The sequence below is a fragment of the Lethenteron reissneri genome, chromosome 56 (genome assembly GCF_015708825.2).
Source record: "Lethenteron reissneri isolate LAM-NWPU_2019-01 chromosome 56, ASM1570882v1, whole genome shotgun sequence".
NCBI classification, from domain to species: domain Eukaryota; kingdom Metazoa; phylum Chordata; class Hyperoartia; order Petromyzontiformes; family Petromyzontidae; genus Lethenteron; species Lethenteron reissneri.
Genome location: NC_083834.1, coordinates 3,366,090 through 3,386,772, shown reverse-complemented (window position 1 = coordinate 3,386,772; position 20,683 = coordinate 3,366,090). Strand labels below are relative to the sequence as shown.

The following is a 20,683-nucleotide window of genomic DNA, read 5'->3' as shown; positions in this document are numbered from 1 at the left end:
CAGGCGAGGGAGTTAACATCTCCTAGCCAACGTGGTGCCACCGGTCGAGACTAACGAGGGAGAGGTCGTACACGACAGATGACATGAGCTCGTGTGAAACAGTCGGGGGTGATGTTGCTTTGGTGGCTAACCCAACTGAATCATTTGCGGTGGGTAGTTTGTCAAATTTGGACAGCGACGCTGACACACAAACGTGCCAGCGTCTAGTCCGGTGTTGATCAGGGTGGCCCCTGTGGTAACGTGTAAACATCGCCACGAGGGAGACAAAGGCGGCCGGGCGTGCCGCTGACCACCCACCCCCTCGTGAGCCGCGCCGGTCTTCGCAGAGGCTATACACGGGGGGAAACTTTGTCTCTGGTATTTACCAGGGTGCATTAAGCAGGGTGCCACCCTGCTTAATGCCGCGCGGTGAGGGCAAGGGGGGGGGGGGGAGAGAAAGAGAGGATTGCCATTTGTTGCGTGCCGAGGTCCGTGACGGTTCGGCGGGGGGGGGGGGGGGGGTAGCATGTGGTCTCAGCGCCCAAATCCCCCCCCTCCCCCCCTCCAGTGGGGGCTGCCAGGAAACCGGTGAATTGTAGGAAACAGATTTTCTTTGCTGGGAAAACCGCGAGCGCCCGGGCCCCCCGGCGCGTCTCACGGCGACGCCAGCTCCTGTCAAGCTCCTCCCAGCAAGCACAAACACAGAGTGCTGGTGCGTGCGTGCGTGCACGCGCGCACGCACCCCGTGTGGTGTGTTTAAAAACATCGCCGCTGGGGAGACAAAGGCGGTCGGGCGTGGTGCTGGCCACCCACCTACCCCCTCGTGTGCCGTGCCGGCCTTAATAGCTCCTCGCGAACAGAACTTGCCCCAACAGTCTGTTAAGGCTATACGGGGGATCTTTGTATTTGTGTGCGTGTACATGGTGGTGTAGCGGTCAGCGCGCTGCATTACGAACCCAAAGTTCGATTCCCGCCCCACGGCCAACACCAGTGACGATTATATTTGAACCAGTCCTGGGCCTCCCCTAGGTCGACTCGGCCTCAAACGAGTACCTGGTGCAATGCGCAAATATCGCTGGTGGAGAGACAAAAGCGGCTGGGCGTGGAGCTGGCCACCCACCCCCCTCGTGTGCCATGCCGGCCTTCATAGGTGCTTCTAGATGCTACCCACGCGCGTCTGTTTTTTTGCTCGGTCTGTGTACACAATGCAAAAAGCATAAAAATAGACTTTGGTATTTTTCGATTTAAAGCTTTCGTGGCTGCAGGGATTCATCTTCTTGGTTCTTTCGGTAAAGTCACGTAGAAGGGAAACAATAAAATAATAAAAATAGCGACTGTTCTTCAGGAAAGCAACTACCGCCGCGTTGTACGAGAACAGGCCGTACTGCCTATCCACCCCAGAGGTCGCAAACGGGTTTTGATTCTTTACCCGTACCTGGCCGCACCAGGGTCGCAAACGGCTGCCCGTACCCGGCCGGGTATGGGTAGCCGGGTATAGGGTAGGGTACGGGTATCCGGTACCCGGTTGCGACCTCTGATCCACCCCACGCCACCAGTCCCCCCCCCCCATCGTCCCCCGAGCCCTTCCCACCGCCACCCCCTGACACCCCACCACCCGGCCGTAGCTGGGCCAAGCGCCACTAGTTAGGGGAGCCTCGTAAGCGACCTTTCGTGACTGCAAGGATTCATATTCTTAGGTTTTTTCGGTAAAGTCACGTAGGTAAAAAAAAATCAAAATTAATAAAAAATAAAAATAAAATAAAAATCACGACGTTTCGGAGGCAACACAAGCTTCCGTCTTCAGGTGGAACCGTCACAGCACGATAGCTGTATCAAGTGGTACAGCCGTCACAGCACGATAGCTGTATCAAGTGGTACAGCTATCGTGCTGTGACAGTTCCACCTGAAGACGGAAGCTTGTGTTGCCTCCGAAACGTCGTGATTTTTATTTTATTTTTATTTTTTATTAATTTTAATTTTTTACCTACGTGACTTTACCGAAAAAACCTAAGAATATGCCGTTTCATCATCTTCGTCGTCGGCGTCGTCGCATGCAAATTCATAGCGGCAGTCAAATATACTCTAAACACGCACGTCGATATCGAAAACGCGGAACGGGGGGGGTGTAAAAACCATCGACGATTAATCCGAGACGGGCGTCGCCGCCCTTGTCCTGCCTCTCCTAACCCCCACCAGTCCCCCCCCCGTCACACCCCCCATAGCCCCCCACCCCATCACACTCCGGCCGGCCGTACCAGGGCTGAGCTCCACGAGGTACGGGAGCCTGTCGGGCGGCGGCGCCGCTCCGTACGCGTCGTGCCCGGAGCCGGCGTCGGCTCCAGTGGCTGCGTCGCCGCCGCCACCGCCACCACGCCGGCGCTCCTCCTGCCCCTCCCCGGCAGCCTTGCCCACCACCCCCTTGTGCTGCTGCTGCTGCTGCTTCTTCCGTCGCGCCGCCACGTCCTCCTTCTTGCGCAGCTGGAAGACCAGCACGCCTGCTCTCGCCGCACGAGCACACACGCACGCACGCGCCGGTTATTGAGGAGGTGGAGGTGGAGGTGGTGGTGAAGGTGGTCGTGGTGGTGGTGGTGAAGGTGGTCGTGGTGGAGGTGGAGGTGGTGTTTAAGGTGGTCGTGGTGGTGGAGGTGGTGTTTAAGGTGGTCGTGGTGGAGGTAGTGTTTAAGGTGGTCGAGGTGGTGGTGTTTAAGGTGGTCGTGGTGGAGGTGGTGGTGGTGTTTAAGGTGGTTGTGGTGGAGGTGGTGGTGGTGTTTAAGGTGGTCGTGGATGAGGTGGTGGTAGTGTTTAAGGTGGTCGAGGTGGTGGTGGTGGTGTTGAAGGTGATGGTGGTGTTGGTGTTGAAAGTGGTCGTGGCAGTGGTCGTGGTGGTGTTGATGGTGGTCGTAGTGGCGGTGCTCGTGGTCGAGGTGGTGGTGTTGACGGTGGTTGCGGTCAAGGTGCTGATGGTGGTAATTGTGGTGTTCGCGATGATGAACACCATGAAGAGGAGGTGATGGCGGCGAGATGTTAACTCCCTTGCCTGGGTTGCAGGAGGTCGTGGGTTCGAACCCTTCCCTGATGCCTGCTGTATATTTGGAGTTTGCGTGTCTCTCTCTTTCCCCGTGGTCACATGGAACTTTTCTCCAGGTCCTCCGGTTTTTCCCTCCACATTTATAAATCAACATGACGCGTTCATAGCATTTGGCTACCGCTTTAAATTTCCACGTGACGATAACGATGAGAGCCACATCGTTGGCTCATCATCATCGTCGGCGCATCAATAGAAAACAATTAACCCGTAAAAACAACGTTTTTCACTATAAATCCTTTATATGCGTGGCGGCTAGAGTCCTCTCATCCTCTGGCTTGAGATGGCTGCCACCTATGGGTCAGATGATTGCCTGCCACCATTAAGCAATTGGTAATTAAATCTAATATTTTATTTCCTGAAAAGTGTAAAGTTTTGGAAAAAAATTTTCACGAAAATAAATTGTCATGCACAACGAGTCTGTGTGCAAAATGTCAGCTCGATTGGATCACGGGAAGTGGGTTAAAAAACGACCGAAAGATTTGCACGGTCGTAAGCGCGCAAGCAAGCGAACTTAATATAAAGGATTTAAAAATTAACCTGTAAAAACAAAGTTTTTCACTATAAATCCTTTATATGCATGGCATCGGTTTTATTTCAGCCCACATTGGTGTTTGAAACGGGCGGCTAGAGTCCTCTCGTCCTCTGGCTTGAGATGGCTGCCACCTATGGGTCAGATGATTGCCTGCCACCATTAAGCAATTGGTAATTAAATAGAAAAAAAAATTCCTAAAAAGTGTAAAATTTTGGAGAAAAAAAATTTTCACGAACATTAATTGTCTCGCACAACGAGTCTGTGTGCAAAATGTCAGCTCGATTGGATCACGGGAAGTGGGTTAAAAAACGACCGAAAGATTTGCACGGTCGTAAGCAAGCAAGCACGCAAGCACGCAAGCACGCAAGCAAGCAAACTTAATATAAAGGGATTTAAAAAAAGAGCTACGAATGGGCTTTACTCGGCAGGGGAAACAAAACTTCTGCAACCTCTGAGCATGTCGTCCCAATGCGGCCTCACCGTCCTCAGCGGGCCACTCCACCAGGATGTTGAGAGGGCAGTCCTGGTCGTCTAGCGCCGTTTCCAGGCCTTCGCGTCGCACCGCCTCCTCCATCATGTCGCTGTCGGGCGGCAGCACCAGCTGCAGCGGTGGACGAACGGAGAAACAAAAAAAACGACAACAACAAAGTTGGGGCGGTCCGTACCCAACGAGCTCTCGCCGGCGAGCGGCAACGAACGGGCGACACGAAAGCGCCAGCGAGCGAACATGGGCAAGCGCCTGTGTGTCAGAATCAGAACACTTTGTTTGGATTGGAGGAGGAAGGGGGGGGTGGGGGGAGGGTGAGAACTTTAGGACAACTAAAAAATACAAAAACACGATACGGGTGCAAAGTATAGGAAAGGTAAATTAATCTTCTTGGTTCTTTCGGTAAAGTCACGTAGAAGGGAAGTAATAAAATAATGAAAATAAAACATAATAAAATAATTCTCACGACGTTTCGGCCACAACGCAAGCAGCCGTCCTCAGGTCATGAGAATTATTTTATTATGTTTTATTTTTATTATTTTATTACTTCCCTTCTACGTGACTTTAACGAAAGAACCAAGAAGATGAATCCCTGCAGTCACGAAAGCTTTAAATCGAAAGGTAAATTCATTTGTCAAGGCGCTCTTCCCCCTCCAACCCAGCTTAGATATACGCTTCCAAGCCTGGTGGTGTTCATTCAGACGCTGTCTTTCCGACAGACCTGTTCTTCGCCTGAGGACGGCTGCTTGCGTTGTGGCCGAAACGTCGTGAAAATTGTATTTTATGTTTTATTTTTATTATTTTATTACTTCCCTACTACGGGACTTTACCGAAAGAACCAAGAAGGTAAAGAAATCACTTACAATAATATACATGAATAAAACTACACACGTAAAACTTCTTTCGCACCGTATGCAGCCAACCACGTTAAATCAGAGGTGCGGGGGGAGAGGTGGAAGGACATTTTGGCGTGCAACCTGGGCCGCTGAAGCCCGCTGAGGCCCGCTGAGGCCCGCTGAGGCCCGCTGGGGTTGCTGGGGATCGTTGGGGGCCGATAAGAACCACTCACCCTGGCCAGGCAATAGTTGGCGGGGTCTTCCCGCTCCAGGCCGTACTTATCCAGCACCTCGCGCACCACAAACTCGGCGGGGTCCGACAGAGACACGAGCAGCGTCTTGTAGGGGATCGTCGGCCTGAGGCTGTCGGCAAACACCCGCAGCATCCCGCCTGCCCACGCGCAAAGACAAAGATCCCCCCCCCCCCCCGTATAACCTTAACAGACTGTTGGGGCAAGTGCTGTTAGTGAGTAGCAGAACCGATGGTGGTCGGCACAACGCCCGGGTCGCCTAGTGGCGATGTTCATATACCACACCAGGTCCTCATTTGAGGCCGAGTCGACCTAGGAGGCCCACGGCCAGTTCAAATCATCATCACTGGTGTTAGCCGTGAGCGGAAATCGAACTCGGGCCGCCGTGTTCGTAGCGCAGCGTGCTAACAGCTACATTACTGCTCCCGTATCCACACATACAACAGACACACAAACACGGATATAGCTAGACAAAGAAGCGTTGCTCATGTTATTGCTCATGCATTTCGGTGTTGCAGTGTTGCTATTATGTTGATGTTCACCAAACACTATTGCCCATGCGTTGAATTGTTGCTACTGTGTTGCAGCCTTGCTCACGTGTTGATAATGTCACTGCGCATCCGTTTGTGTTGCAGCATCACGACTGTGTTGCTCAAATGTTGCAGCATTGCTATTATGTTGCTAACACTATTGCCCATGCTTTGAATTGTTACTACCGTGCTGCAGCGTTGCTCATGTGTTTCAGCGTTGCTATTGCGTATGTACGTTGAACTTCTTGTCCACCGTACGTAGCCAACGGAGCTAACTGGAGGTGCGGGGGAAGGTCAACAAACAACGCGACACGTCACTACACACGTGTAGCGACACGTCATACAAACGTGTCGCTACTCGTCACTACACACGTGTCGCTATACACGTGTCGCTACTCGTCACTACACACGTGTCGCTACACGTCACTACACACGTGTCGCTACTCGTCACTACACACGTGTCGCTACTCGTCACTACACACGTGTCGCTACACACGTGTAGCGACACGTCATACACACGTGTCGCTACTCGTCACTGCGCACGTGTAGCTACACGTCACTACGCACGTGTCGCTACACGTCACTACGCACGTGTCGCTACTCGTCACTACGCACGTGTCGCTACTCGTCACTACACACGTGTCGCTACTCGTCACTGCGCACGCGTAGCTACACGTCACTGCGCACGCGTAGCTACACGTCACTGCGCACGCGTAGCTACTCGTCCTGCGCACGCGTAGCTACTCGTCACTGCGCACGCGTAGCTACTCGTCACTACACACGTGTCGCTACTCGTCACTACACACGTGTCGCTACTCGTCACTACACACGTGTCGCTACTCGTCACTACACACGTGTCGCTACACACGCGTAGCGACACGTCACTGCGCACGCGTAGCTACACGTCACTGCGCACGCGTAGCTACACGTCACTGCGCACGCGTAGCTACACGTCACTGCGCACGCGTAGCTACTCGTCACTGCGCACGCGTAGCTACTCGTCACTGCGCACGCGTAGCTACTCGTCACTGCGCACGCGTAGATACTCGTCACTGCGCACGCGTAGCTACTCGTCACTACGCACGCGTAGCTACTCGTCACTACGCACGCGTAGCTACTCGTCACTACGCACGCGTAGCTACTCGTCACTACGCACGCGTAGCTACTCGTCACTACGCACGCGTAGCTACTCGTCACTACGCACGCGTAGCTACTCGTCACTACGCACGCGTAGCTACTCGTCACTACGCACGCGTCGCTACTCGTCACTACGCACGCGTCGCTACACACGTGTCACTACACACGTGTCACTACACGTCACTACACACGTGTAGCTACACGTCACTACACACGTGTAGCTACTCGTCACTACACACGTGTAGCTACTCGTCACTACACACGTGTAGCTACTCGTCACTACACACGCGCCGCTACTCGTCACTACACACGCGCCGCTACACGTCACTAGACACGCGTCGCTACACGTCACTAGACACGCGTGTAGCTACACACGCGTAGCTACACACGCGTCGCTACACACGCGTCGCTACACACGCGTAGCTACACACGTGTCGCTACACACGTGTCGCTACACACGTGTCGCTACATGCCACTACACGTGTCGCTACTCGTCACCACACATGTGTCGCTACACTTCACCACACACGTGTCACTACACACGTGTAGCTACTCGTCACTACACACGTGTCGCTACACGTCGACCGTGACACGCACCGGAGCGGGGCCGCCCGTCGTCCCCGTGGAACTCCTGCAGACGGCGCTCCAGCTTCTGCTGGCGCCGCCGCTTCATGACGACCTCGGGGTTGGAGATGGTGCGCGTGAAGCTCGTCTCGGGCATCTCCTTGTAGACCTCCTCCGCCACGCCCGCACTGAGCACGCAACAAAGACAAAGATCCCCCCCTTTAACAGGGTGTTGGGGCGAGCGCTGTTAGCGAGTAGCAGCTATGAAGGCCGGCGTGGCGCACGAGGTGGTGGGTGGCCAGCACCGCGCCCGGCCGGCCGCCTTTGCCTCCCGAGCAGAGGTCTCAACCGGGTACCCGATACCCGTACCCTACCCGATACCCGGCTACCTGTACCCGGCCGGGTACGGGTACGAGTACCCGTTTGCGACCCTGGTGCGGCCGGGTACGGGTACGGGTAGGCCGTGAGTCACTGGTGAGTCACCGTTTGTCACTCATTTCGGGTAGGGTACGGGTAGGGAACGGGTACCCGTACCCGGCCGGGTACGGGTACGAGTACCCGTTTGCGACCCTGGTGCGGCCGGGTACGGGTACGGGTAGGCCGTGAGTCACCGTTTGTCACTCATTTCGGGTAGGGTAGGGTACGGGTAGGGAATGGGTACCCGTACCTGGCTGGGTACGGGTACCCATTTGCGACCCTGGTGCGGCCGGGTACGGGTACGGAATCAAAACCCGTTTGCGACCTCTGCTCCCGAGTGGCGACGTTTACGCACCGTACCAGGTGCTCATTTGAGTCGACCTCGGGGGGAGGCTCAGGTCGCGATCGCACACTTGCCACTGGTGTTGGCCGTGAGCGGGAATCGAACTCGGGTCGCCGGTTTCGTAGCGCAGCGTAGCGCTAACCGCCACACAATTGCTCCCCGCACACACACAGAGACTCCTACCTCCAGATTTGAAGCTTTCGTGACTGCAAGGATCATACTCTTAGTTCTTTCGGTAAAGTCACGTAGGTAAAAAATTTATTTTATTTTTATTAATTTTAATTTCATTTTTTACCTACGTGACTTTACCGAAAGAACTAAGAGTATGACTCCTACCTCCCCCTTTTCCACTGACACAGTATCAGAATATTTTTTTACGCTGGTGGAATCCGATGACCTACAAAGCTCTTTTTCGCAGATGTCCGGTAGTTTCACATATATCCACTGGCACATCCGAGCCAAACCAGCGCGGGGGCCCTCACGGTACGGGTGGTCGGGATTGGCACCCACGTTCAATTGTACACCATGCAAGGTGCCTGGCCTGTCGCATCGCGAGACGGTGAGAGAAATGTCAAAGGCTTGGGGAGGCCTTCATCCAGCAGTGGGATTTGCGCTGGCTGATGATGATGACGATGATCACAGCGATTGTAATTGTGCTGCAGTACACGCACGAATAGCGCTGTGTCAATGCAGAAAATGGCTTGAGATTACAAAAGTAGGGCGGGGGTGGGGGTTGCAAAAGCTTAGGCAGGATTAAATAGACAATAACGGGCGTTAAAACCTCAGAACCGGACACGTTTGGCAGTTGGATAGAATTCAACTGTGGGCACTGTATGCAATGTAAACACAATGCCCTGTGTTTTAGTGTGGCGAGGAATGGTGGCGCCTAGGTGGCGAGATGTTAGCTGCCTCGCCTGGTGTACAGGAGGTCGTGGGTTCTATCCCGATTCTGACGCCTGCTGCTGTATATTTGGAGTTTGCGTGTCTCTGTCATCATCATCACGGTGGCTAGATGTTAACTACCTCGCCTGGTATACAGGAGGTCGTGGGTTCGATCCTGACCCTGACGCATGCTGCTGTATATTTGGAGTTTGCGTGTCTCTGTCATCATCATCACGGTGGCTAGGAGATGTTAACTACCTCGCCTGGTATACAGGAGGTCGTGGGTTCGATCCTGACCCTGACGCATGCTGCTGTATATTTGGAGTTTGCGTGTCTCTCTCTCATCATCATCATCACGGTGGCTAGGAGATGTTAACTACCTCGCCTGGTATACAGGAGTGCGTGGGTTCGATCCTGACCCTGACGCCTGCTGCTGTATATTTGGAGTTTGCGTGTCTCTCTCTCATCATCATCATCACGGTAGCTAGGAGATGCTAACTACCTCGCCTGGTATACAGGAGGTCGTGGGTTCGATCCTGACCCTGAGGCCTGCTGCTGTATATTTGGAGTTTGCGTGTCTCTCTCTCTCTCTCCCCGTGGTCGTGTGGATTTATCTCCGGGTCCTCCGGTTATTCCCTCCACATTTAGAATCAAGCATCACGCGTTTAGAGTTATTTCGCCGCTATAAATTTCGACACGACCATAAGCCACTTCGTTGAGCTATCATTTGTGATAGGCGGGTCTTTTATGAAAAACAGTTACATAGCTCAGTGGGCCTTAGCTGGTAAAATAAAAAAAACAGTATTTAGAAGAATGTGTTGGGAAACAGACATGATTAACAATGATAATTTACATTCGTAAGGTGGCGCATTTCATCATTAAATCCCAATCCTCTGTTTGCGGAAAACAGGAAATAAAGACAACGTGTAGGGTACACGTCCAGGGGTCGAGTGGGGGAAGTAAAAGCCGGTTTACAGAGGTGAGTTTTCAAGACGGGACTTTAAATATAGCTCTAACAACTCCGATTGTCTAATCAGCACCGGGTGAAGCGTCGTTTCAAAGCTTGGAGAGCGGCCGCACGCAGTGGACCCGCTCAGCCATGGCAGGTCACGTGCCTTGACCTCGGAGAACTCGGAAGGCGATCCCGAACGTCTCAGGCGACCTATCGTTGGTGTAAGGATCCATACTGTTTGGTTCTTTCGGTAAAGTCACGTAGGTAGAAAATATAAAATAAATAAAATCACGACGTTTCAGGCGCAACACAAGCGTCCTTCATCAGGTGGGACAACCACAGCAAGAAACACAATTGCTTAAGTAGTATTTAATTTTCTTGGTTCTTTCGGTAAAGTCACGTAGAAGGGAAATAATAAAATAATAATAAATTATGAAAATAAAACATAATAAAATAATTCTCACGACGTTTCGGCCACAACGCAAGCAGCCGTCCTCAGGTGAAGAACAGGTATGTCGGGGAGACAGAGTCTGAATGAGGACGGCTGCTTGCGTTGTGGCCGAAACGTTGTGAGAATTATTTTATTATGTTTTTTTTACGTAACTTTACCGAAAGAACCAAGAAGATGAATCCCTGCAGTCACGAAAGCTTCAAATCGAAATTTAGGATTTAATTTATTTTATATTTTATACCTACGTGACTTTCCCAAAAGAACGAAAGAGTATGTATAAAGACGGACCCCAGTTCGTGTAAATATCTACAACCTCACTCAACATATAGTAGTAGGTATTTACCCTTTCAACTGGTACAAAAACTGACACCTTTATAGAAGGCATCATGTTTGCAATAACCACAACAAAAGCAGTCAAAATGCAAACAAAAAGAAACAACTCTTATGATGATAATGATATGCACTGTCCTTGAAGTTGATTGGTCCACACCCGAGACAGCATTTTCTTAGAGCCTAGTCTCCATTGGTGTTGGACCAGATGACGCCAAAAGGCGTACAACTCAAAGACAGCGCACTATCAGAGTATTGAGAGCTCGGGGGTAAGCATTTACACTATGAGACATCTCCTTTACAAACATGATGGTGTCAGTTTTTGTACCAGTTGAAAGGGTAAATACCTACTACTATATGTTGCCACTGGTAAAGGAGATGTCTCAGTGTAAATGTTCACTCAACATCCCGACCCGAGGTAGCCCGGACCGGCAAAATTAATCGTCAAAACCCTACAAATAAAATTCGACGCTAAACCCACGTTGACATCCATTGGGATTCATCACAAACAAGTGGTGGGGAGTGGGGTAGTGGCACGATGGTTAGCGCACCGTGAGTTACGAACCCGGCTCCTCACCTCGATGCTCGGCCACGGCTGACAGTGGCGAGCGATATGCGGAGTCCTCTGTGTTCCGCCCCCCCCACTCTTCACCAACCCGCATTGGACCAGTGTGGTGAAGTACGGTCGTGCAACACGCAACCAATATAAGAGGAGCCATTTAAGATTTTCGAATTCGGTACACCCAATATTTCAAGAGCCACAATGCAATGTGGCGAACATACGAGGCTGTTGGTCATTGATAAATAACGCCAAGAAGGAGCCCTTATTTTTACGGACAGCGCTTTGAGATGCTACAATATGAAAGGCGCTTTATAAAATGGAGGGTATTATTATGATTAATAACTCTGCAACTATTACCATTTGCTTCTATCACAGTCCTTCATTTCATTGGCATTTCGAGAGTGGTCGTTGATACCGTTATTATCGGCGTTCTATTTCGCTTAGATTTTTTTCTTTATTTGCGAGTGTAGTTTTAGTTCTACGCACAGCGCTTTTGAGACCATTCAATGTGAAAGGCGCTTTTATAAAATAGACGTTGTTATTGTTTCGATTTAAAGCTTTCGTGACTGCAGGGATTCATCTTCTTGGTTCTTTCGGTAAAGTCACGTAGAATGGAAATAATAAAATAATGAAAATATAACATTTTTGTTATGTTTTATTTTTATTATTTTATTATTTCCATTCTACGCGACTTTACCGAAAGAACCAATAATTTGTTATTGTTATTATTCAAGAGCCGCCACGCACGTTCAGGGCCACAGGTCGCCGACCCCCGACCCCCTGCCCATGACCGATTGACGGTTAGTGTGGGGGGGAGGGAAGGGGCCTTCATCCAGCAGTGGATTAACAAGAGGGCTGCACGTGTGACACGAGCGCGACCGACCCAAGTGAATGACGAAGCGTGAATATCGACACGGCCAAACTCGGCGCCCGCAGAGCCTGACAGGCTGTGGAGGCCCAACTTGAACCCCAAAATCCCCCCCCCCCCCCCGGGGAGCAGCGCGTGCTCAATTTTAAATCCTTCGTCTTGTACAAGCAACCCAACAATGCCGACATTAATTAGCGTTACCATCTGCTTTGGCTTATTAACCCTATCCAGTTCTGACGCACGTAGGTGTACGTCGTCAAAGCGAAACCGGAATAAAAATATAAGTAAAAATAACCTCATCGGTACACCGAGGCTACCAGAGTTTGGCGCCGGCTATCGTAGAGTGGCGGCGGTCGTGCCGCTGCGCTTCTCCGCGGTGAGTAACGACGTCTTTAAAAACGACGGGGGCTGCTGCTGCTGCTGCTGCTGCGCCTCTCTAAACAAAATAAACGCCGAGGCGCTCGCGCGTACCGAGATTCGTCGGTGAACAGGGACACCCACTACCCACCCTGCAACTTGCAGACGACTCGAAACGGGAAAGGGGTTAAATAACGCGGAAATGAACCGTGCGAGCGACAGGCGGGAGACCCCGCACGCACGGGCGCTTGCACGTACACAGAGAGAGAGAAAGAAACCTTCGCAAATTAAAATCACGCTCGGTGATTCCGCGCTAAATTGGAACATGCGGTGGCCGCCACGGTGCGGCACGAATGCCACGCTCCGCCACTGATGCCATGTTCATTACCAACAACGGCGCCTGGGCAAGGGAGGTCGGGGATTATCTTTGCGGCGCAAGTGATTGTTGCCACTGCTGATGCCTTGCGTGGGATCTTTGTCCATCGCAAGGTTCGGACATTAGGAGTAGAATTCATGATTTAAAACATTTTTTGGGGGCTAGGCCACGCAATGATTTCGCAAATTGCTAAATCAGAATCACATAAATGATTATTTGAGAAATTTGGTTGCGAGACTCATCAACTCACCAGTGAGCGTGAGTTAAAACAATAATAAATTGTGCATCGTTAACAAATTAATTTGTTTGGCTGTGTCGGTTTGGTGGGGTTTTAAAACACAAATTTACTTAGATCATAACATGGCTCAACCCAAAATTCAACGACGAAAAACTGGCAGCGTAAACCTACTACGTGTTAGGCAAGAGTTCATATTATAGGCCTGCGGAAACCTTACGTTGAGAGTGGACATGTGTGTATGAACCTATGGCACCTGGGTCTGTCCCATGACCTCCTTTCAACGAGCCTTCGACACTTCCCGTGGCCTCGAAGTGCACCTGGCCTGGCACAAGCGCCGTGGAGATGTCATCGCCACTTAGTGACGAACGCTGGCTATTGCTGTTGTTGTTGTTGATTAACAAAATCACGTAAATGATTATATGCCGAGTGGATGCCTGGATTCCAACCCGGATTTCTTTTAGTGCAGAGCTAAGCGTCGCTCAGTCACCCCAGTAATCCCAAATGCAATTTGTTTTCCTGGCCCCCTTTGTACAAGAAATATAATAAAATATATAAATTGGGAAAACAATTTTGCCGCAACAAGGAGCTGCGATTGTCCCATGTGATTGCCCTGTGTTTTGTTGGCAATCGAAAGCAAAGATTCACTCCCAAAGGATACACAGCATTTAGCCGCGTGAGCACCCGATAAGGGAAGGGAAGTTATCGACCATCAACTGAGGATGGTATAAAACCCATAAGGGGTGTGGTGTGGGGGTACGGTGGGGAGGGGGGCTAGAGAGACAAAGCTGGTGTGGCACATGTGTTGCTTGACACAGCACCATGAAATATGTGACCATCGCAAAGAATTTTCGATTTAAAGCTTTCGTGACTGCAGGGATTCATCTTCTTGGTTCTTTCGGTAAAGTCACGTAGAAGGGAAATAATAAAATATTAAAAATAAAACATAATAAAATTTCGATTTAAAGCTTTCGTGACTGCAGGGATTCATCTTCTTGGTTCTTTCGGTAAAGTCACGTAGAAGGGAAATAATAAAATATTAAAAATAAAACATAATAAAATTTCGATTTAAAGCTTTCGTGACTGCAGGGATTCATCTTCTTGGTTCTTTCGGTAAAGTCACGTAGAATGGAAATAATAAAATAATAAAAATAAAACATAATAAAATTTCGATTTAAAGCTTTCGTGACTGCAGGGATTCATCTTCTTGGTTCTTTCGGGAAAGTCACGTAGAATGGAAATAATAAAATAAAACATTATAAAATAATTCTCACGACGTTTCGGCCACAACGCAAGCAGCCGTCCTCAGGTGAAGACCAGGTCTGTCGGGGAGACAGCGGTGAAGACCAGGTCTGTCTCCCCGACAGACCTTGTCTTCACCTGAGGGCGGCTGCTTGCGTTGTGGCCGAAACGTCGTGAGAATTATTTCATGTATTATTTTATTATTTTATTATTTCCATTCTACGTGACTTTACCGAAAGAACCAAGAAGAAGACATCGCAAAGAAGTTTGGGCAGAGGAACGGGTCAAATGCATTTGTATATTTGGTGTTTGCATGTCTCTCGCACATTTAGAATCAACATCACACGTTTATCGAATTTGGCTGCTATAAATGTCCACATGATAGATGATGAAAAGCCACTTCGTTGAGCCACCATTTGTGATGGCCACGTCGCATGTGAAAAAAATAGTTTAAAAGATAAAGGTGCAATCTTGCAACTGCTGGAAAAGGTGACCAAGTATTCTCTATGGGGGCTCTATCTGTGCGAGTTTCTTAAAACCCTCCTTTCCCACCCACCTACCCGCCTGTCCACCGCCGAGTTCAACCGCAGTTACGTCTCTAATGGTGCTGCTGTCGCCTGTAGGCCAAAACAACCTCACTCTCTGCATGCACTGTACGGAGATCGTCTTCGGCACCGTACCAAGCCAACCAACCTAGTGGATGCTCTTCTAGCAGTAGCAGCCGAGCGAGCGATTGCAGGGCTGTGCTCCCTACAACGGCGCATGCCCGAGCAGCGCGTTATTAGACTCATCGCCGGGCATGAAACGCTCGGTAAAATTCACGACTCGCTCCGTTTGCCGGGACAAAAGGCCGCACGGCGTGACGCTTTGGCGCTCATTTATTTACACAGCTCCCACTCCCTCCCCCCGCCGCCACCACTCTCCTTGAAGAGCCTCGTTTTATCAAATAATTATATTTCAAAGGTTCCCCCCCCCCCCAACTTCAAAATTTCCACTCTCTCACCGCCGTTACCTAACTGCCCCCCCCCCAACGCGTCGGTAACCAAACGCGTTTTTTAAATTAATTTCGTTCTCCACAAGAGGGTTTTTTGGGGTCAGATCGCGTCAATATAAATGTGTGTCGTTACCTCGACACGACCAATAAGTAAGGTTTGTCACGTAAACAGAGCACGCCAATTTGTTACTAGTATAATGACCGAGGACAGTCAGGATGTCAAAGGTTCCCCCCCCCCCCCCCACAACTTCAATATTTCCACTCTCTCACCGCCGTTACCTAGAGAGGGCCTCCAGAGCGATTGGTCGGGAGACGAGCGTTCAAAGGGATTGGAGGAGAGATTTTGAACGTAAAATGCGGGAAAAGCGAGGGCGGACAGTAGGGGTGACGGTTGACCACCGTTGGTGGAGGAGGTTTGGATTAAGTGGGGCGAGCGAGCCACCAGAAAGGGGGTCTCGGGCAGTATAACAGGGGAGGGCACACGGAGAAGGTGACGTTCGGAAAGAGTTCAAGCATCGAAAACAAAGCCCGGGCCTAGTGTTGGTGCTGTGCCTAAATAAAAGGCTCCGAGTAGCAATGTGTGTCGGTGTCATTACACTAGTTCAGCACACCGATGTGTTGGAGAGTAAACACCCCCAGTGGATTGTGGGTTTACTCTTCAACACACCCATACCTGTCAACCCGTACGGTTTACCCGTATTTTTGTACAGGGAAATTGAGTCTTCAGGTCCATACGAAGTACAGCCGTTTCAATATGGGCAACAAGAAAATAATGTCTATTTGTTTGTGTTTATTATTTATTTTATTTTATTATTTCCCTTCTACGTGACTTTACCGAAAGAACCAAGAAGATGAATCCCTGCAGTCACGAAAGCTTTTAAACGAAAAATTGTTTATTTATTCTTCGCACAGGCAAGGGGGGGGGGATCTTTACGACCTGGTGTCCTCATGCGCGCGTACGTGTGTACATGTACGTGTGCGCGTGCACGTGTGTACATGTACGTGTGCGCGTGTGCACGCGTGTACATGTACGTGTGCACACGTGCACGCGTGTACATGTACGTGTGCGCGTGTACGTATGTACATGTACGTGTGCGCGTGTACATGTGCGTGTGCGCGTGTGCACGTGTACATGTACGCGTGTACGCGTGTACATGTACGTGTGCGCGCGTACGCGTGTACATGTACGTGCGTACGCGTGTACATGTACGTGTGCGCGTGTACATGTACGTGTGCGCGTGTACATGTACGTGTGCGCGTGTACATGTACGCGTGTACATGTACGTGTGCGTGCGTACGCGTGTACATGTACGTGTGCGCGTGCCGTGCGTGTGTGTGCGTGCGCAGCCACCTGTCGGCCTGCGGGGCTGCGCCAACGTCGGGGGCGTTCTCCTCGTCCTCCTCGCAGCGCGACGACGCCTCCCTCTCCCGCCTCTTCTTCTCCTTGCGCTCCTTCTTGGACAGCGTGCGCTTGAAGTTCTGCATCACGCCCTCCTTCTCCGCCTTGCCGGCACCGTTGCGCTCCACCTTCTGCGACACGCGCGGCCAGGTGACACACGCGATAGAAGGGTTGGGGAAGGGTAGGCCAGAGGTCGTAACCAGGTACCCGATACCCGTACCCTACCCGATACCCGGCTACCCATTTGCGACCCTGGTGCGGCCGGGTACGGGTAGGCCGTGAGTCACTGGTGAGTCACCGTTTGTCACTCATTTCCCAACGTCTTGTCTCTTCTCACAATTCAAGTTCCTAGAGTCAACCCACCCGCGCCTGCAACATGGATTCATCCCAGAGGTCGCAATCAGGTACCCGATACCCGTACCCTACCCGATACCCGGCCGGGTACGGGTAGGGTACGGGTAGCCGTTTGCGACCGGGTACGGGTACGGGTAGGCCGTGAGTCACTGGTGAGTCACCGTTTGTCACTCATTTCGGGTAGGGTACGGGTAGGGAACGGGTACCCGTACCCGGCCGGGTACGGGTACGGGTACCCATTTGCGACCCTGGTGCGGCCGGGTACGGGTAAGGAATCAAAACCCGTTTGCGACCTCTGGAGTAGGCTCAGCTGGCCGCCGCCGCGCATCAAACGGGATGGGGCAAGGAGGGAGTCCGAGTAAATTTCGGCTTGGACGCAGCCAGCGTGCTGCGGTTTTTCAAAGTCGACACGTAGAGACGAACCCGTGTGTGCATCTATGAGACCTTCCTACCAGCATCCTAAAATGATGAAAGATAAGAATAGCTGTTTTGCACTTTCAGAAAGAGTGTAAAACCTCTTCTCAATTTTCTACGTGTAGAGTGGAAAGGTGTGCATCTATGTGACACCTTCTTGCCAGTACAATGATGAAAAATAAGAATAGGCTTTATCCTTTCAGAAAAAATTAAATCTATTCTTAGGGTATGACCTATTTTTCATCATTTTGGAACATGTGTGTATTGCGTACGCCGCAATACACACACGATTCCTGACACGGGCGCCTGCCTTGTGTGCAGAGTTTCTACGTTCTCTCTCTCTTCCCTATTCTGCAGTCTCTGTGAGTGCAGTTTTTGTGTTCTACAAATAGTGAGTGTGTGTGAATGTGAGCGTGTGGGGAGCGGTGGGCGTAGCGGGTCAACACGACAATGGGGAGACAAAGGCGGCCGGGGGTGGTGCTGGCCACCCACCCCCTTGTGTCGTGCCGGCCTACATAGGTGCACGCCAACAGCACTTGCCCCAACAGTCTGTTACAGGCTATATGGGGAATCTTTGTATTTGTGTGAGCTAGTGTGGTGCATCTGCCAGTCGTCTCAGTCGGTCAACCCATGGCACCTGGGTCTGTCCCGTGACCTCCTCTGTCAGCGAGCCTCCGACACTTCTCGTTGCCTCGGAGTGCACCTGGCCTGGCACAAGCGCTGTCGTGACGTCACCGCCACAGAGTGGAAAACGGCGGCTGTTGTATGCGCGTGTGTTTAACGTATTTCGCACCGCACAAAGCCAACCATACTATCTTAATTTTGGAGCTTTCGTGACTGCAGGAATTATTCTTTGGTTCTTTCGGTTAAGTCACGTCTAAAGATAAAATAATAAATTAAATAATAGCATATTACGACGTTTCGATTGCAACACAAGCCTGATGATGATTGTTTGTGTTGCAATCGAAACGTCGTAATATGCTATTATTTAATTTATTATTTTATCTTTAGACGTGACTTAACCGAAAGAACCAACCAGACTAATTGGAGGTGTTGTTGTGTGAGCGAGTGTAAATGTGTTTGAGTACCAGTGAGAGTGTGTGGAGTTTGTATGCTCTCCCCCTGTTCCCTCCCTAGTTCTACGGTTTCCTCCTCCCGTCGCTAAATATCCTCCCATACTACACAACCGGTATTGGCCAAAAATTCAACAATGATGAAAAAATCTACCTGAAAACGACTCGATTGGCAAGACACAGCAGCAGCAACAACATCACCATTCCCCCTCTACTGTGAAAACCCTGCGTAGCAGTAGCAGTTTTTAAGGGTGGGTGTGTGCGTGGGTGGGTGGATGGGTGCATGCATGCATGTGTGGGTGGTTAGTTGGCTAGTTGGCTGGGTGACTGGGTGGCTGGATGGCTGGATGGCATGCTGGGTGGGTGGTTGGCTGTGTAGAAGAGTATGGTTAAGTATGGGCGGGTATGGGTGGCTGGGTGGCTGGGTGACTGGGGGGCTTGCTAGGTGACTGGGTGGCTGGCTGACTGGGTGGCTTGCTTGGTGGCTAGCTGGGTGGGTGGCTTGCTGGCTGACTGGATGGCTTGCTGGGTGGCTGGGTGGCTAGCTGGGTGGGTGGGTGGCTGGCTGACTGGATGGCTTGCTTGGTGGCTAGCTGGGTGGGTGGGTGGCTGGCTGGGTGGCTAACTGGATGGCTTGCTGGCTGGCTGGGTGGCTGGACTGCTGGGTGGGCACCTTGACGGGAGCGATGTCGTTCTCGTTCTTGAGCACAAAGCGCCCCTCGCGGTCGTCCTTGTTCCAGTTGAGCTGCACGACGAGCGGCTTCTCGTGCTCCCCCAGGCGCCGCTCCTCTGCACGGGCGGCACGGGCATAAGGCGGTTGGGCGACAGCACGTGGCACTGGCAACAATACCGGCGGGCCACCAGCGGCAATGGCACCAGCATTGGTAGAAGCATTGGCACCAGTGTAGCATTAATGCCCACATCAATGACAAAGCAGGAACAGCACAGCACACGTCAACACCGCGACAACCGGATTAACAAATAACACCCAACAGCAACCACTTGTACAACACCATTATCTCTGTCTCTCTCTCACTCTCTTAGCGAGAGGGAACTAGTACTGCGCGCATTACAAATTAGTATGATTATTGACATCATGATTATTAATCACACCCTAACCCTGAATCTCCTCCACTGATACTCTCATCCCTCCCTCCCTCCCTCTCATCCCTCCTTCTCTCCCTCTCATCTCTCCCCCTCCCTTCCCTCCCTCTCACCTCCGCTGGAGTGAACCTCGTAGAGGGAGTACCGCGGCGCCGTCAGCATACGGATGTCCGGGCGAAACTTCTCGCTCAACGTCTCCACCACGTCCGACGTGGTGGCCGTGCTGGACACGCGGATGCACTTGGTGGCAAAGTTGCCCGACATCTTGTCTTGGAAGTAGAAGCGCATCACGCCGTGGAACTCCAGCTCCTGGCAACGACAGAGAGGCCGGACGCGTCAAGCCGGAAGAAGAAGGCGGACGCCACGTCCCCCCCCCCCCACCTTCTCTCTCCAGACTCCGCGCGCAACCTATCCGCCCTGCAGCTGGGGAGATGTTAACTACCTCGCCTGGTGTGTAGGAGGACGTGGGTTCGATTCCGACCCTGACGCCTGCTGCTGTATATTTGGAGTTTGCGTGTCTCTCTCTCTCATCATCATCATCATCACGGTGGCTAGGAGATGTTAACTACCTCGCCTGGTATGCAGGAGGACGTGGGTTCGATTTCGACCCTGACACCTGCTGCTGTATATTTGGAGTTTGCGTGTCTCTCTCTCTCTCATCACCATCACGGTGGCTATGAGATGTTAACTACCTCGCCTGGTATGCAGGAGGACATGGGTTCGATTCCGACCCTGACGCCTGCTGCTGTATATGTGGAGTTTGCGTGTCTCTCTCTCTCATCACCATCACGGTGGTTAGGAGATGTTAACTACCTCGCCTGGTATACAGGAGGACGTGGGTTCGATTCCGACCCCGACGCCTGCTGCTGTATATTTGGAGTTTGCGTGTCTCTCTCTCTCATCACCATCACGGTGGTTAGATGTTA

The 20,683-nt window shown here is 51.4% G+C and overlaps 1 protein-coding gene across 9 annotated transcripts in view; it reads right to left on the bottom strand.

Annotated features, from left to right (window-relative positions):
- Positions 1-20,683, bottom strand: part of AFDN (afadin, adherens junction formation factor) — a 217,466-nt gene that overhangs the window by 122,465 nt on the left and 74,318 nt on the right. For all 9 annotated transcript variants that reach the window (XM_061574668.1, XM_061574662.1, XM_061574667.1 and 6 more), the window contains 7 exons: positions 19,871-20,066; positions 19,327-19,442; positions 16,765-16,943; positions 7,438-7,592; positions 5,156-5,313; positions 4,080-4,200; positions 2,235-2,474 (listed from right to left, as the gene is read on the bottom strand). In XM_061574668.1, coding sequence (XP_061430652.1) covers positions 2,235-2,474; positions 4,080-4,200; positions 5,156-5,313; positions 7,438-7,592; positions 16,765-16,943; positions 19,327-19,442; positions 19,871-20,066 — 1,165 coding nt within the window. The remainder of the gene's footprint in view (positions 1-2,234; positions 2,475-4,079; positions 4,201-5,155; positions 5,314-7,437; positions 7,593-16,764; positions 16,944-19,326; positions 19,443-19,870; positions 20,067-20,683) is intronic.